A 19219-nucleotide genomic window follows, 5' to 3' on the forward strand; every position below is an offset into this window, starting at 1 on the left:
GCAGCGCGGGCACATTGTCGTTCTCGTCCAGCACGAACACTTGCAGCGTCACGTTGCTGCCCAGAGGCGGCACGCCAGCGTCGCGCGCGCTCACCTGGAACTGCAGCAGCTCCAGCTCCTCGTGGTCCAGCGGCTGCAGCGCGTACACCTTGCCGCTCTCCGCGTGCACCGACACGTAGCTCGACAGCGCACGCTCGCCCACCCGCCGCTCCACCAGCGAGTAGGACACCAGCGCGTTCTCCTGCGCGTCCGCGTCCCGCGCCGACACCGTGAAGATGTGGCAGCCGGGCGGGTTGTTCTCCTTCACGAACACCGTGTACTCGGGCTGCGCGAACGCCGGCGCGTTGTCGTTCACGTCGGCCACCTCCACGGACACGCTGGCCGTGGCCCACAGCGAAGGCGAGCCCCCGTCCCGCGCCGTCACCACCACGTTATAGACCGACACACTCTCGCGGTCCAGGGCGCTGTCCAGCACCAAAGAATAGTAATTCTTGAAGGTGGACACCAGTTTGAAGGGAACTTTGGGCGTCAGAGAGCAGGTGACCTGCCCATTGCCACCAGAGTCTCGGTCAGACACGCTAATCAGGGCGATGACGGTGCTGAGTGGAGCGTCTTCTTTAACAGGCAGAAAAAGGGAGGTTATGGCCATCTCTGGAGGATTATCATTCACATCCAACACTCTCACTTTTACTTTGCAGTGTCCTGTTAATGGGAATGCACTTCTATCTACAGCATCAATATTAATTTCATATAAGTTACAGTCTTCGTAATCCAGTTCTTCCTTAACTTTTATTTCACCACTGTTAGAATTGAGTATAAATTTAGATTTTACATCGTCAGGAACAAGATTACTAAAGAAATAAGCTATTTCCTTATTAATGCCCTCATCTGCGTCGGTGGCGTTCAGTTTAATAACTAATGTCCCACTCGGTGTATTTTCCAGCAATCTGACATTATAAACGGATTTATCAAATTCCGGGGCGTTGTCATTCGCATCCAATACATTGATCAATAAATGTACTGTACCTGTTAGTTCAGGTTTTCCTCCATCAACTGCAATCAGTAATAAACGATGTTCTTGGGTTTCTTCTCTATCTAAGGTTTTCTTCAAAACTAGCTCTAAAAAGTTCGTTTCTTCTTCGTTCGTTTTAACATCCAAGTCAAAATATTCGTTAGGATTTAGCTTGTATCTCAATTCTGCGTTTGCTCCGATATCCAAGTCAGCGGCGCCCTCTACCGGAAACCGAGAATGTGGCATTCTTGACTCTAAAATAAACAATCTTTGTTCTTGCCGGGAGAAACTAGGTGGGTTGTCGTTAACGTCCTTCACCTCCACCTCCACATGGAAAACCTGCAGCGGCCTGTCCACGATCACCTCCAGGTGGATGCTGCACTCCGCGCTCCGCCCGCACAGCTCCTCCCGGTCGATCCGAGAATTCACAAACAAAACGCCATTCTGCAGATTTACCTCCAGCAGGTCCTCTCTGCCTTTGGACGCCACCCGGAACCGGCGCGGCACCAGCTCCGCCAGCTCCAGCCCCAGGTCCTGTGCGATGCGGCCCACGAAGGTGCCGTGTTTGGCCTCCTCGGGAACCGAGTAGTGGAGCTGGCTGCTCCCTGCCTTCCAGGCTGCGAGGAGCAGAAGCGAGAGCAGCAGGCTCCGGGATCCCGGACTTTCTCTCCAGGAATATACCATCGCAATCTTCTTCCAATTCTCAAATATCTATTGCATCACCACATGTTATCCTTTGAAATACTTATTTATTACATACAATTTATTATATATTTTCTATTTTTTCACCTTTCTGAGCTTCTGTATCAGCACCAACAATGGAAGGTCCTCTTCCTTTCTGTCTAAGGAAAATGTACACTCTGTATTCCTTTGCTGATAGGGGAAATTTTTTCCGCGGTGTCCAGCGACATCATGTGGATGAAAAGGTAAGTATTTTACTTCGGTTTATTTACCTTACATTCGTCAAATTTTTTCCAATTTTGAATCATTCCTATAATGTCAAAGCATATCCCTTACTTCTAATCAAGATGTCATCAAAATTTTAATAAAATGTATCAGTATAAGCACAGCATTAAAATACTACAAAGTTACTACATCTGAAGTCATGAAACCACAAACTGTACTAAAGTAATCTGTATTAGTCAATTTTATTTAGGGAGGGTTTACATATTCCCAAACTGGTAAAAAATAACTTTTAATAGCTAAAATTTTGATTTTTCTCTTCTTTTTCTACTTAAATATCTTACTAAAATCCATGGGTTCTTCTGTATTATCTTCATGGTATGTTTGTGTATTACATCTATGTTATTCATAAAACGCATTTTTACTCTAATTTACTATGTTTAATACTGACATTTTGTTGATATTATTTTCAAAATAACCAACAGTATTTGAATAATATTCTTATCTGAGTTCCTTTTCCAAGTGCTAATTTCCAAGTTGATGAAAACCTATTCCTTTAGTGTCTCTATAACACCTACCTACTATTTGTGTTGACTCAAAAACTGTTATGTGGAGATTTCAATTTTCTAGAAGCGTAATAAAACAGCTTTCGTAAGCATCTTGACACTTTTCAAATCAGAAGCATCTAGTTAGCATTTCTTCAAGTTGCTATTATGGATAAATCAGTTATTATAAATTGTGAAACTACATATCTTTTTATTTATGCAGCAAGTCAAAATCCTAATGTATGTAAGATGCAAAATTCTACAAAATGTTTTCTTTCCAGTAAAAGAAATCATGTTAAAAAGAATATGACTTATTAACCAGGCTATTTCTCCCTAAGATTCATTACTTTCAGTCCCCCAGCTGTTTGCTTAATGAATATGGCCAAAAGAAAATGTCACTAATTTTCCTATTGAAGGAACAGTTAACATTCTGCTTGTGTACATTCTCCATAGAATTCCTTAAATATTACAATTTCTTCCTTACCTGTGAAGACAAGAGGCACCAAGAGAATAATTCTATTACCGGATAATTTACATTTAAAATACAGCTTGAAAAAAAAAAGAAATTATCAGAAAGTGCAAAATAATTTGAAATTCACTTGATTTCCAATATTCAAATGTGTAATGTAAAGAAATAAGATAACATCACAGAATTTGTTTCTGATATAATTTTTAAAGGTGTATTTATCAGTTCGTTTTGGTTTTGTGAGATTCTTACTTTCTCTACTATCATGGGTGCCCCCTAACATCTGGGTCATTTAACACTGCTAATCCATTTTCAGGACTTCTTGCCAATAGTTATTTGTAGGGATAATTTGAAGCTGAAGCTGAGAGAATGGGAAAAAGAGTGTTCAAAGACTTCACATAGAACCATAAAACTCCTGAAAGAAAACATAGGGGAAACACTTCAGGAAGTAGATCTGGGCAAAAATTGTATGAATGCAAGCCCAAAAGCACAGGCAACAGAAGAAAAAATAAACAAATGGGATTATATCAAACTGAAAAGCTTCTGCAGAGCAAAACAAACAATTAACAAAGTGAAAAGACAACCTACAGAGTAGAAGAAAATATTTGCAAACTACGCATCTGAAAAAGGATTAATATCCAGAATATACAAGGAACTCAAACAACTTAACAGTAAAAAAGCAAATAACCCAATTAAAAAATGGGCAAAGAAGCTGAATAGGCATTTCCCAAAGGAAGATATACAAATGTCCAACAGACACATGAAAAAATACTCAACATCACTCAGCATCAGGAAAATGCAAATCAAAACAAAACCACATTGGGTTATCATCTCATCTTAGTTAAACTGGGTATTATCAAAAAGATAGAGAGTAATAAATGCTGGTGAGGATGTGGAGAAAGGAGAACCCTTCTACACTGTTGGTGGGACTGTAAATTAGTGCAGACATTATGGAAAATGGTATGGAGGATCCTCAAACAACTACAGGTAGAACTGCCATATGATCCAGAAATTCCACTGCTGGGTTTATACCCAAAGGAATGGAAAACATCATGTAAAAGGGATACCCACACTCCTACGTTTATTGCAGCTCTATTTACAATAGCCAAGTGTTGGAACCAACCTAAATGTCCATCATTGAACAACTAGATAAGGAAAATGTGGCATATTTACACAATGGAATACTACTCAGCCATAAAAAGAATAAAATCCTGCCATCACGGCAACATGAATGAACTTGGAGAAAATTATGTTAAGTGAAATAAGTCAGGCACAGAAAGAGAAATACCACATGTCCTCACTCATAAATGGGAGCAGAGAGAGAGAGAGAGAGAGAGAGATACAGCAATGACAATGATACACTTAACTTTCAAAAGGAGAAAGCAGAAGGAGGTTACCAGAAGTGGCAAAGGGGGAGGGAGAGGGGGGTAAGGGAGGAAATGATAACGGGCCATGAAAAATGATTACATTGTATAATGTTTAATACACTATTATCCTGATTTCAGCACCACGTTTTGCACACAGGAACCAATATTCAACTCTGTACCACACAGATATGTACAATTGACTATGTTTCAATAAAAATAAATAAATTAATTAAAGTAACAAATATATTTTAGTACACAATGGTAAAAAACAAGAAAATTATAATAAATGTTTTGAAAATAACAGCTGATGTTACCCACTTTTTATTACAGAACAGCAGTTGATGTGAAACTAACTACAAGGCTGTGGCATAAGCTATAGCAGAAAGTCATGCAAAACACATGAAGATATCCCTTGAAAAAAGTAAATATTAAGTATTTAAATGCTAAACTGACAGAGTGGCATTAACAATGTGTGCATTGTAATTTACAGAGTATTTTTGGTAAATATTGAGTATTTATTTTAAGATATGTTCAGTGGAGAAAAGGCCAATAATAGTATCAGTTCTCATGTTCCTCTCAGTCTGGAAAAAAATATCTCAAGTAATAATATAGATATTTCAGGAGAAAACAAGACTTTACATCTGACTCATCTTCACATCTGTTAAATATATCTAGTTTTTGAATTATCATCTGTGTACATCTTTCAATGATCAACACTTATTTTGAAGGTTACTTTCTCAATAATTATAGATTCTCAAGTCTGAATTCCATAGAATACTCAATAGGAAACGAAAAGAAAATTTAATCTTCTTCTGAGCCATTCTTTCAATCAAATATTATAAATTACTTTCTTGACTGATCTAGTTAGTCACTGTCTTCTCTAGAAATTTCAGTCATATTTAATTACCATTGTATAAATAGAATTCCTTTCTTGAGAATGAATTTAGATTGAGAAAACCAATTAATATTTAAGATGTCTACAATTAATTCACTGAAAGTCTTCAGGAATACACTAATAAAAGAAAATTTAATTTGCATAATAGTACAAATGTCCTTCCTTTTCAACGAAAACCCAGAATAAAATTTTAATAAACCACATTTCTCTTCTCCTACTTTAAACAAATCATATAGGTCTACCATATTGCAGAGAAATAAGAGAAAACATTGGAGTGATTGTATAATTACTTTATCCTTCTATGAAAGCACACTGTGCTTATGGTATACATCTTAGCATTGCTTATAGAATGGTTCAGAGGAAAAAGGTATAACTACCCTATAAAGGATTGTGCCAAAATACTTCTATTATATATATAATTTGGGTAGAAAATGTGGAGATAATTCTAAAGGACCTCTGAGAGAATTAAAAAATTAAAGTAAGCATTATTTTTTCATATGTTATATTGTTTTCATTAGTGTCAAATTAACCTACCTAGCAGAAAGGGATAATGGAGCTAAATTCAAGGCATGTGACCTCAGGCAAATATTTTTATGCCTCTCAGCTACAGGGTTTTTAAAAAGTTTTTAATCAGTATATTCATTATTACAAATCATACTTATTCCTTATGCCCTTATCCAATCTTTCCCCATCCCCCTCCCTCCCCCCCTAATAACAATAGATTCGTTCTCTTCTTCTGATAGATTAAGTGTTTCTCTGTTGATTTGTTGCCTAGATGATCTGTCCAGTACTGAGAGAGGTGTGTTCAGGTCCCCCACTATTATCATAGAGCAGATGTTTTTTCTATTACTCTGGAGTGTGCTTTGTGGAGAGAGATGTCCTCTTTTTTGCTGCTGGTGACTCACCTTGCATCAATGCCTTCAAGTGTCTGGTGGGCCATCTGCACAGTGGCTGTGACTACTGCTGTGGTGACTAGCTACTTTTGTGGCAGCTGTGGCAATTATGCTGGATATGGTGGGCTACCTGCATGGAAATGGTGGTTCTAGTGTGCTCTTTACCTGGTTGTGGGTGGGTTTGGCTTCCCCTGGCTCCATGCCTCAGGGCCCTGAGAGAGGGGTGGGCCATGGCAGTGGCAGGGCATGCCTGGTTGCAGGCAGGTTTCTTGGCTATAGTTGATTCATCAAATTGAAAGAAAAGGTGATCTCTAAGTTTAAAACCAGTTTAAAAATCCTAAGTCAAGTGAGTGGAAACTTGGCAGGAGGATAATTTCTTACATTAGATAGTACCCAAGGAAGAAAGGGAGAAAGTAGGGTAGTTAAAGAGAAATAAACTTCAATAAGCTTGGTTCTTATGATTCAGCGATGTAGAGGAAAAAAGCAGGTGTTAAAATAAGATACAAATCCTTATTCTAATAATTTATTTTACTCTAAGTGAGTCTAGAAAATAGAACTGGGTGGATGAGTGAGGGTGACAAAAATAAAATGTCACAAGATTTGTGATGACAGACAGCATAGTAGTAGATAAAAAAGAAAAAGAGATAAAATATTTATTTTAACTCAAGCTTTTTTGTAAATGCCCTAAAACTATATGTAGCAGATATTTCAAAGTTCTTATCCTTCTCTGAAAAAATATAACATAATCTGGAATAACTAAAATGCGCAATATCCAGAACTCAATTCAAAATTATCAGGCATACCAAGAAAGAAGACCATGAAAAAAACAAACAATAGAAAAAGACGAACTGATAATTAAGATGTTACAGTGACCTGGCAGATTTCAAATGACTATGATTAATCTGTTACATAATAAAGTAGAAAATTTCACCCCAAAGAAGCTTGTAGTCTATTTTCAAAAGGAAAAATAAAATTCTAAAACTGAAAAATGCCATCACTGAAGTTAAGAATTCAATTGATGATTTTCATAGTGGACTGGGCTAAGAAAAGGAGAAAATTATGAAAGTAAAACATGACTCGGAATATAATATACAGCATGTAACAAAGAGTAAAAGTGATTTAAAAACAGAAATAGAATATAAAAGACAAAAAATGATATGATGAAAAGATTTAACATACATGTGCTTTGAGTCACAGAAGAGGAAGAGAGAAAATATGAAGTAGAAGCAATATTTGAAGGTAGACTACTAAATCTTTTCTAAATCTGATAAAATACTCTAACCCACAGATACAAGCAGCTTTAAAAACTACAAGCAAGATTAAAAACAAAGTAAACAAAAACCGAGTAAAGCTATTGAAAAATTTAAAATGGGGAAAATAAGTGTATAAAGGAGCTAGAGAAACAAAAAAGACACACTAACAATAAACCTGTACAGTAAACTTGACAGCCATCTTCTCTAAAGAAGACTATGGAATGTCATCTTAAAAGTGCTAGAAAAAAAATAACTTCCAAACCAGAATTCAATACCCAAGAAAACTATTTATCAAAAGTGATAGTAAAATAAAGACATTTCCAGAAACATAAAAACTTGAAATTCCTTCACCAACAGGCCACACTAACCGAAATATTAAAGAATCTCTTCAGAAGAAAAATGACACTAAAAAGAGGACTGGCTGGTTAGCTCAGCTGGTTAGAGTGCAGTGTTATAACACCAAGTTCAAGGGTTCAGATCAAGAGTTCAGATCCCCTTACCGGCCAACTGCCAAAAAAAAAAAAAGATATTAAAAAGAAACAGAAATGCAAACATAAATGGGTGTTAACCACACACAACAATGATAATAACATATTGTGTGTCTGAAATGTATGTATAATTAAAAGGCATAACAGTAATGAAAAGTAGGGGAAGGTAAACAGAGTTATTACTCAAGGTATTAACATTTTCTGGAAGTGGCAAAAGTATTGATTTAATTTAGGTCTTAACAAGTCAAGGATGTGTGTTTTGGCCGGCCCGGTGGCGCACTGCTACAGTGCGCCGCTTGGGAAGCGCGGCGGCGCTCCCGCCAAGGGTTTGGATCCCACATACAGCCCGGCTGCTCACTGGCTGGGCGAGGTGCAGGAGCAACACTGAGGGTTGCGATCCCATAGCCGGTCCCGGTCCGGTGCGGGCACGGATTAGCTAATACAGCAAGCTCTAGCTGATGAATCAAATGTGTCTTGTCACTAGATTACAGAATTGAAAGATGTGAGAGTATTGAATATCTGAAAATGACCAAGTGAAGCTGCTTGAATTTTTTTTTCAATTTTCATTAGAAAAGTGTCATTCTTTGTCATTTTCCAAAGTCATTACTGTTTTAAAATTGTAAAAAAAAAAAAAAGGATGTGTGTTTTAATCTCTATAAAATCAATAAAAGAGTTAGTAAAAGATATATAACTTAAAAAGATAACAGGTAGTGACATCAGAAAAATGATGGTATAGAAAACCCTAAACCCTTCACCCCACTCCCCAGACATACCAGGTCAACAAAAATACACGGATAACATTCCCTTGTGAGAAATCCACAAACCAGTTAAGAGGCTCCTGTACTCCAGGTATATGGGAAACCAGATGTATCAAAGCTGGTAGGAAAATTTGGGGCACCCTCTCACTGTACTCCCTTCCCCTGGCACAGTGCCACTCAATTGGGAGGGAACTCCCAGCTCCTGGCTTCTCCCCAGGGTAAAAAAGAGAAGAGCAAAACATGCATCCAAACTTCTTACTTTTCACAAGTGCTGCCTAAGGTACTGGATTCTATCTCACCTGTCTCAGAGCACTGACAGAACCCAGTATATTCCAGATTCCTGAAGGTAGCTGAAAATAATAAAGAGTTGAATGGTGTGCTGGTGTCCCTCTAGAAAACCATGACAGAGGAAACAGAGCACAACTCAGCTCAGCAGCTTCTCCCTCATGAGGGAAAGAATAAGGGTGGAGTTTGCATCCAATGTTCTGGCTTTTCAGTGGGCAGCCCAAGGGACTGGTTTCTGTCTCATCTGACTCAGGGCACTGATAGGACTCAGCATATTCTAGATGCCTGGTGTTGACTCAGAACAAAAAGGAGCTGAGCAGATGTTGTTGCTCCAGAGGATCCACAATATGGTAGACAGACACTAAAGACAGCAGGAGACTATGAGCTTCCAAAAAGAAAACAGCAAATCTCCCCTAATTAGGTATTTACACACACAAGTCCATGGAAGATGCATCCACAGAAAAGATTTGAGAGGTGTTCAAAATATCTAGTCAGTCTGACTAGTGAGGATCTTTCCCTGTATGAATCCAGGCCATAAAGACTGGGAGAGGTGGCTGTTTTATCAAATACATGGCTATTAACACAAGTAACAAGGAATATAAAAAATAAAAACAAAACAAAACAAAAACAAAAACAGGGAAACATGGTCCAATCAAAAGAAAAAAAATAAAGATCTCCAGAAACCAAACCTAAAGAAACAGAGGCATGTGAATTACCTGACAAAGTATTCAAAATAACTGCCATAAAGATACTCAGTGAGCTCAAGAAAATAATGCATAAACACAATAAGGATTTTGACAGAGAGGTAGAAAATATTAAAAAGAACCAAACAGAAATTTTGGAGCTGAAGAATGAAATAACTACACTGAAAATTTCACCAGAGGGGTTGAACTGCAGACTTGGTCAAGTAGAAGAAAGGATCAGTAAACTCAAGTACAGGTGATTTGAAATTATCCAGACAGAAGAGCAAAAAGAACAAAGAATGAAAGAGGGTGAAGAAAGCTTAAGGGACTTAGGGGACACCAACAAGTGTGACAATATGTAGATTATGGCAGTCTCAAGGGAGAGACAAGAAAGAAAGGAACAGAAACCTTATTTAAATAAATATGGCTGAAACTTCCCAAATTTGGGGAAGAAATGGATATACACTTTCAAGAACCACAGCAGTCTACAGATAGGATGAACCTAAAGAAGCCCACATTGAGATACATTATAATCGAATTATTAAAAGTCAATGCCAGAATTTTGAAAGCAGCAAGGTAAAAACTACTCATCACAAACAGGGGAATATTCATAAGACTATCAGCAGATCTTTCTGTATTGAAACCTTGCTTGCCAGGAATAAGATAATATATTGAAAGTGATCAAAGAAAAAAAACTGCCAATCAAGAATACTACATCCAGAAATATTTTTCTTCAAAAATGAAGGACAGATAAAGACTTTCCCAGATAAACTAAATCTAAAATTCACCACTACCAGACATGCTTTACAAAAAAATTAGAAAGTTAAAAGAAAATCCTTTAAGTTGAAATGAAAGGATGCTAAACAGCAATATATAAGCATATTAAAGTATGATGCTCACTAGTAAAGATAAATATATAGACTAAAACAGAATATTGTAATAATGTAATGGTGATGCATAAATCAATTTTAAATCTGGTGTAGAAGTTAGAAGACAAAAGTATAAAAAACTATAACTATAAAAGATGCTAATGGATATACAATATAAAAAGATGTAATTTATAGATGAATAATCTACAGTGTGGGAAGAGGAAAAATAAAAGGGAAGAGTTTTTATTTTGATTAAAGTTAAGTTGACATTCTTGGGGGGGAGGGGAGAGAGGGAGGAGGGAGGGAGGTGTCAGTGATGGGCCATAATAATCATATACATTTTATATTGACAAAATAAAAATTTAACGAATAAAAAAATAAAAAAATAAAGTTAAGTTGTTAGCTTAAAATAGATTGAAATAACTATAGGTTGTTGTTTTTTTAATGTAAGTCCATGATAACCACAAAGAAAATGCCTGTAGAAGATACACAAAAGAAAATAAGAGAGAAATCATCATTACAAAAAAAAATTAATGAAATACAAAGGAAGATAGCAAGAAAATAAAAGAAGAAAAAAGAGCTACAAGACAGACAGAAAACAATTAATAAAATAGCAGTAGTTAGTTGTTCCCAATCAATAATTACTTTATATATAGAATAACCACCCCACCCATCAAAAGACAGACTAGCTTAATGAATTTTTAAAAAGAAGATTTAACTATATGTGTCTAGAAAAGATTCACTGTGGGATTTAAGTTCCCATATGGGCTGAAAGTTAAAGGATATAAAAATATATTGCATGGAAATGTTAATCAAAAGGGAGCAGAGATGGCAATAGTTATATCAGACAAACAGTATTTAAGTCAAAAAGTGTCATAAGAGACAAAAAAGGACATTATACAATGATAAAAGAATCAATTCACCAGGAAAATATAACAATTATAAATATATATGTATCTGACATCAAAGCACCTGAATATATGAAGCAAATATTGACAAAACTGAAGAGAGAAATAGAAAGGAACACAATAATAGTAGAAGATTTTGATAGCCTACTTTCAATAAGGGATAGGATATCCAGACAGATGGTTAATAAGGGAACAGAGGACTTGAACAACACTACAGACCAAAAGGAACCAACAGTCAAATACAGAACATTCCACCCAAAAGCAGCAGAATACACATACTTCTCAAGCACGCTCTGAACAATCTCCAGGATATATCTCATGGCAGGTCACAAAACAAGTCTTAACAAATTTAAGTATATTGAAATCATAGTAGGTATCTTCTCTGACCACAATGGAATGAAACTGGAAATAACAGTGGAAGGAAAACCAGAAAATCCACAACTATGTTGAAATTAAAACAATAGACTTTAGAACAGCCAATGAGTCAAAGAATAAGTCAAAAGGGAAATTAGGAAATATGTTGAGAGAAATGAAAACTAAAACAAAACATACCAAAACTTATAGGATGAAGTAAAGGCAGTACTAACAGGGAAGTTTATGGTGATAAATGCCTACATTAAAAAAGAGGAAAAAATGGCAGGCTGGCCAGTCATAGCTCAGCTGGTTAGAGCATGGTGTTATAACACCAAGACCAAACTTTCAGATACCTGGACTAGACAGCTGCCCAAAAGATCTCTTTTGAGAGAGAGAGCGAAGAGAGAGGCAGAGAGAAAACCTCAAATAAACAACCTAACTTAACACCTCAAGGAACTAGAAAGAGAAGGACAAATGAGGCCTAATGCAGAAGGAAGAATATAATAAATATTAGAGCAGAAATAAATGAAATACAGAATAAAAAATAATAGGAAAAAATAAACAAAAGTTACTTCATTTTTGGAAAAGATCAACAAGATTGACAAATGCTTAGTTAGACTAAGAAAAAAAGAGACTCATATAAAATCAGAAATGAAGGAGGAGACATTGCAACTGATATCACAGAAATAAAAAGAATTATGAGACTACTATGAACAATTATATGCCAATAAATTGAATAACCTAGAATAAATGAATTCCTAGAAACAAAACCTACCAAGACCGTATCATGAAGAAATAGAAAATCTGAATAAATCTATAACTAGTAAAGAGATTGAATCAGTAATAAAAACTTTCTAACACAAAAAAGCCCAAGACAGACTGTCTTCACTGGAGAACTCTACCAAACGTTTAAAGAAGAATCAATGCCAATCTTTCTCAAATTCTTCCAAAAAACATAGAGAGAAAAATTTCAAACTCATTTTATGAGTCTAGCAAAAAATGGGGAAAATTAATCTTGATTCTGGCTTCACAACAATAATAAAAAATTACATTACACATGAATTGTAGACGTAATGTGAACAATGAAACAAAAATATTACCAGAAATTATCTTCATGACATATAACCAAAAAAGAAAGATTGATAAGTTGAACTACTGCACAAGTAAAATATAACATGGCCAAGAATCATATAGAAAGCTGTTCAACCTGATTTTAAAATGAAACGAATTCAAAATGAAAATAGAAATTATTGATAAATTGAATCAAACTAAAATTTAGAATTTCTATTCAACAGAAAACACAATTAGAAGAATCAAAACCAAGCCATGGAGTAGAAGAATCTCGAGAGAAAGGTTATGTGTAGAATATAAGACATTTATTTAAAGTAATAAGAAAAACACAAGATAAAGAAATAAAGTTCCATGGTAGCAAGGAGGGAAAAAAAAGAAAAGAAAAGAAAAGAAAGATACGACAGAATAGAAAAATAGGCAGAAGACAACTATTGCACAAAATAAGATATAAAAACAGCCAAGAATTATGTAGAGAGGTGCTCAATCTCGCGCCTGGCCGCTCTCCACCAGCGACACCAGCACGGTGGCCGTGGCCGTCAGCGCCGGCTCGCCGTGGTCCTTCACCAGCACCAGCAGGCGCTGAAGCGGAGCGTCCGCCTCGTCCAGGGCGCGCGTCGTGCTGATCTCGCCCGTGTACAGCCCCACGCGGAACGGGCTGCGCGCACCGCCCGCCGCCGGCTGCAGCTCGTACGACAGCCACGCGTTGTAGCCCGAGTCGGCGTCCACCGCGCGCACCTTCGTCACCACGTGGCCCGCGCCCACCGACCGCGGCACCAGCTCGCTCACCGCCCCGCCAGAGCCTCCAGCCCGAGACGCCAGCAGCGCGGGCACATTGTCGTTCTCGTCCAGCACGAACACCTGCAGCGTCACGTTGCTGCCCAGAGGCGGCACGCCAGCGTCGCGCGCGCTCACCTGGAACTGCAGCAGCTCCAGCTCCTCGTGGTCCAGCGGCTGCAGCGCGTACACCTTGCCGCTCTCCGCGTGCACCGACACGTAGCTCGACAGCGCACGCTCGCCCACCCGCCGCTCCACCAGCGAGTAGGACACCAGCGCGTTCTCCTGCGCGTCCGCGTCCCGCGCCGACACCGTGAAAATGTGGCAGCCGGGCGGGTTGTTCTCCTTCACGAACACCGTGTACTCGGGATGCGCGAACGCCGGCGCGTTGTCGTTCACGTCGGCCACCTCCACGGATACGCTGGCGGTGGTCCACAGCGAAGGCGAGCCCCCGTCCCGCGCGGTCACCACCAACTCATAATTAGATATGCCCTCGCGGTCCAGGGCGCTGTCCAGTACCAAAGAATAGTAATTCTTGAAGGTGGACACCAGCTTGAAGGGGACTTGAGACATCAGAGTGCAGGTCACCCGTCCATTGACGCCAGCGTCGCGGTCGGACACGCTGATCAGGGCAATAACGGTGCCCAGTGGCGCGTCCTCTCTGATTGGAAGTGATAAAGACTTGAATTCCAAATCTGGGACATTATCGTTTTTGTCTTCTACTTCCACAATAACTCTACAATGGCCAGACAGTGGGAGCTGTCCCTTATCAATGCCCTCTACAAGAATTTCAAAGGACTTGCTTTCTTCAAAATCGATATATCCCTTTACCATAATTTGTCCAGTAATTGGATCTATGTGGAACTTTGATTTCACATTCGGTGAAATATCACTTGAGAATAAATAAATAATGTCCCCATTCAATCCTTCGTCTAAATCTGAGGCGTTAAGTTTAATTACCGACGTTCCATTAGGAACATTCTCTGCTAATTTCACCATATAGAGTGTTCTGTCGAAAACTGGAGCATTGTCATTGGCATCCAGTACCGTGATGAGTAACTGAACAGTGCCAGTCAGCTCAGGTTTGCCACCATCGGTGGCCATGAGCACTAGAAAAATCTCCGGAGTTTCTTCTCTGTCTAAAGATTTCCTTAAGACAAGCCCAAGACCTTTTACTCGCTCATCATTGGATGGTTTTTCCAGTGAAAAATACTCATTCGGGCTCAGTCTGTAAGTCAGCAGAGCGTTGGCCCCAATATCTGCATCGGAGGCGCCCTCTAATGGAAACCGAGTGTCAAGCTGCCTGGATTCCGCGATAAACAGATTCTTCTGTGTCGCAGGGAACACAGGCGGGTTGTCATTAATGTCCTTCACCTCCACCTCCACATGGAAAACCTGCAGCGGCCTGTCCACGATCACCTCCAGGTGGATGCTGCACTCCGCGCTCCGCCCGCACAGCTCCTCCCGGTCGATCCGAGAATTCACAAACAAAACGCCATTCTGCAGATTTACCTCCAGAAGGTCCTCTCTGCCTTTGGACGCCACCCGGAACCGGCGCGGCACCAGCTCCGCCAGCTCCAGCCCCAGGTCCTGCGCGATGCGGCCCACGAAGGTGCCGTGTTTGGCCTCCTCGGGGACCGAGTAGTGGATCTGGCCGCTCCCTGCCTCCCAGGCTGCGAGGAGCAGAAACGAGAGCAGCAGGCGCTGAGATTCCTGACCGGTTCCGTAGGAAAACTCCATTTCAACTGCACAATGCTTTTTGTTCATTAGGGATCTTGTCTCAAAGTCAAGAGAAATTTTCTTATTGGTCAGTTCAGTGCCGCTGCATCCTCCATTTTCAAATTCCGGATAGTGGATACAGCTTCTTTGCAGTAAGATTACAAAGGATTTTTTCCTCTTTATTTCGTCTGTGTAATCTATTCTATGGTAAAGAGCGACATCATGTGGCTCCAAACCGTAAGTATCGATGCTGGAAATCCATAGTCTACTGTAAACTGCTAGGTCTTACTCTTTCAGCTTCTTCGCATACTTTTCCCGTTTTGGAGAATAGGATTACGTTTTGTACTACGGAGGTATACATTTTGTAGCACTGATTGATTGTGAGCCTTAGTTTCACCACAGGGTAAACTTTACTTCAGTGGATATCCTCTTTTCAAACAGGTTTTAAGTATTTAAATGTTTACAAAGTGTATATTCACCCAAAATAGTTCATACAATTGAAGTGTTGATTAGGAAAAGCCATGATATGTTACTTGTGTTCCCCAGATTACCAGAGGTTGTTATTAATGATGGTACACTCCTCATCCTTGGGTTTGTATTTCTGGTGTTGAAGACTTGAGAGAAAATGTCTCTAGGGAACCTCTGATCCCAAGGACAAGCCATTGAAAGGGAAATTTGCAAATGTTTTTAAAAGGAATAAAAACCCATCAGCATTTAATTTAATGTCTGTTTTTAGTCATCTAAGAGATGAAAGTGCAAGGAAAGTTTAACAAGAAAATAGAAATCTATAGTAAATAGCTTGCATGAAAAAGTATTCCAAATAATTTTATTCAGTGAAACTCACTAACCTCCCATGAACAAGGTTGGCATTCTTATTTTGACTCATGGTTACCTGCCTGTTCTCCAGTGTCTATGCTTAAGCCTCTATCTTCTCCCCATAGTTCTCATATATTTAATCAAACTGGGTAATTTCTTGCTTCCAAGTACATTTTTTACTAAACAAGCATACTCATTTTGTCCCCTGACTAAGTAAAACACATCATTTCCAAACTCTTCACAAACCAATCTCCATATTTTATAACCATTTAAAACTTCCCTAACCCATGAAGAATTTCATGATCAAACCAATCAGACAAGCATCTTTACCTTCTTATATTATATTAGTTTCTCTATAGATTTTTAAAGGAAATAGATGTATTTTATTTTATTTTTCTAGCAGCTGGCTGGTATGGGAATCCAAATCCTTAACCTTGGGGTTACAAGACTGTGCTCTAACTAACTGAGACACCAGCCAACACTGAAATAGTTGTGTTTTAATAGTTTAAAAGCTCAGAGGTGGATGTATTTGGCTAAGATTTGCTGAACATCTACCCAATAGGAATGGTTTGATATTCTTCAATTTCCAAATAAAATACATTAATTTAAGGTTATCATATAGCTAGTCAGGAAGATATGATATCTCAGCAGCCTCTGTAATATTCTAGAGATACAAAAAGATTTTCCTTAGACATTTCCCTAATTAAGAGATCTTTTAATTTCCATAGTAAAACCCGGATTTTAACTTAACTTTCATTCTAAGTCTTGTTAGTCACAATCTTTTAATAATCTTGGGTTTTAGTGTGGGCAATGAAAATTTCCCAATAAATAGAGCACAATACATTTTCCTACATAAAGTAAATTAATATAGAAGAAAATAATGGTGGCCATTTTCAAACTTTCTTTGCCTCTTATGTTTATAAACTCCCCACTCCCATATTTGCCTAGACCCAAAATTTTTAAAAATCACCAATCTAGTGAAAATAGCTTTAGGTTCCCTCAATAAAGATTCACACTGATAAAAATCACAACAAAAATCAGAGTGCTTTTACCATTTGGGGACCCAAATTATAGATTTTTACGAAGTGACCATAGATGTCAAGAACACTGGACAAAAGTTAAAAGAATTCCCTTTCCATTCATTTTACTTAACAAAATATTTAAATGCTTAATTGAGGGATGCAACAGAATAGAAATGGATACTTATTTGGGAACTATTCAGTGTTCGCTTGGTATAGCATCAATACATCTAAAGAGAAAATAATTTAAAATCCTCATAAGACTTTAAAATGTCTCAGCCAAGAGTCTTGTCAGTCAAGAATTTCAAGAGGAGAACTGGATTTGAAAGCTGAAGTCCCATATCGGAGGGACAAGAATTCTGGATGGTCCTATTGTTTACAATAGATGATAACAGGACTAATAATATAAATATTGAACTGAGGTTGGACATACTCTAACTAATGCTTGATGGACAAAGGGACAGCAAAGGATAGTGCTGGAAAAGAAAATGAAAGGGAAAAAGGAAAGAAGAGTATCTTACATGTTAGACTCTGCACAATGTCATTGAGTATTAATCAGATTTCAGCTAGTTTCTAATTTTCTCCACTAGCAAGAAAACTGGAGTGTGAGTCCAACTATTTGCTGGGGGAAATGACCAAAATACATGGGGGAATGGCTGGAAAATGGTCTCACTGCAGTTTTATTTGGTGCCAGTTATATGGAATTTTCTATTTGCTGCAGCTAGTTTCTAATTTTCTCCACTAGCAAGAAAACTGGAGTGTGAGTCCAACTATTTGCTGCGGGAAATGACCAAAATACATGGGGGAATGGCTGGAAAATGGTCTCACTGCAGTTTTATTTGGTGCCAGTTATATGGAATTTTCTATTTGCTCTTTTCTGACATTAGCATCCTTAGTATTGTATGCAAAAGAGGTTAAATAATAAGGTTTTTTAGTAGAAATAGTAGTTTTAAATTAGATATACAGTATTATTTTCAACAAATAATTCAGGTTGAAAATAATTCTTAGGATTAAAAATATTATTTTTAAAAGAATAATTGTTTACCACCTGGGTACTAATTTTTCACTTTATCCCGATTTTTTAATCATTACTAATAAAAGTAGTGAGAAACTGAAGATGAACAAAGATACAATTCTAGAAACAAAACAATTGTTATTCTACTTCCCCCCCCCCAATTTGGAAATCTAGCAACAATAAACAGTATTGCCAAGTGAGAGCACAAGGCCTAAAACGAACCATATTTACATAGAGAGGAGGGACTAAGCCTCCAAACAAATGAAAACGAGAATAAAAGAGGCTCCGTGAAAGACAACAGGTGTAACTAACTAATATTTGAAACTGAAGGTGTAAAAGCATAACAAAAATGAAGATGTAAGCATTTGGGATGAACCCATAAAATAGGCCAGTGACATTTGCATTAACATTTAGAAGTCCAAATGAAAAGTGGTGAAAGATATTGAAACACTATGCAGGGATTACACCATGAAGAGTGGACACCACATGTTGAAGTCGAATTCTCTAAATAATGCAATATATCCAAGAAAAAATATTTCGTTTTGTACCCAGACTTATAGTAATAAAATAATCCTACGACTGTACCTAACAACAACAACAACAACAACAACAACAAGTGTAGATCTCACTAATTATTACTGATTCGGTTCAAAAATTAGTCACAAAGATCCTAACATTTTAACCAAAAAAACAGTAAGTGAAAAATTCTAATTGTGAAACACATAGTGTGGCGTAAATAACCAACATCTTTCCAAGAGTGGAAACATTGGAAATAAAAAACAAGAACATTTTGAAAAGGATTTTATAAAAAAATTACTCACTTTGGCAGAGATATGAACGTCCACATCTAGTTGCTCCTCTCCGTCCTGGTTAACTGGACGAGGAACACAAGGGCTAAAAGCCATGAGGTCGGCCTTGGGCGGTCCCTCCCCAGAGCACACTCTCTGCCGCCTCTGCTGCGAGTACGACCAGCTCCCCACCGCGCTGGAGCACACCAGCGTGGCCTTCCCAGGTCCGCACGCGACCTCGGTGGGGGGCGCCGAGCACCGAAATGCCGTGTACAGCAGCAGCGTCAGCACCAACAGGCTGGACACGGCGCAGATGGCGATGATCAGATACACGTTGA

General features: G+C 38.4%; 2 protein-coding genes across 2 annotated transcripts in view; both read right to left on the reverse strand.

The window, feature by feature from the left end:
• Positions 1-15371, reverse strand: part of LOC103601488 (protocadherin alpha-4) — a 16691-nt gene extending 1320 nt beyond the window's left edge. Inside the window, exon 1 of the mRNA XM_008585913.1 lies at positions 13243-15371. Within this exon, the coding sequence (XP_008584135.1) occupies positions 13243-15291 (2049 nt within the window). The 5' untranslated portion in view covers positions 15292-15371. The remainder of the gene's footprint in view (positions 1-13242) is intronic.
• A 3616-nt stretch (positions 15372-18987) lies between these two features.
• The window catches only part of LOC103601497 (protocadherin alpha-3-like), a 3176-nt gene continuing 2944 nt past the window's right edge, over positions 18988-19219 (reverse strand). The window contains exon 3 of the mRNA XM_008585922.1: positions 18988-19179. Coding sequence (XP_008584144.1) covers positions 18988-19179 — 192 coding nt within the window. The remainder of the gene's footprint in view (positions 19180-19219) is intronic.

This window comes from Galeopterus variegatus, unplaced genomic scaffold (assembly GCF_000696425.1).
Source record: "Galeopterus variegatus unplaced genomic scaffold, G_variegatus-3.0.2 Scaffold107, whole genome shotgun sequence".
NCBI classification, from domain to species: Eukaryota; Metazoa; Chordata; class Mammalia; order Dermoptera; family Cynocephalidae; genus Galeopterus; species Galeopterus variegatus.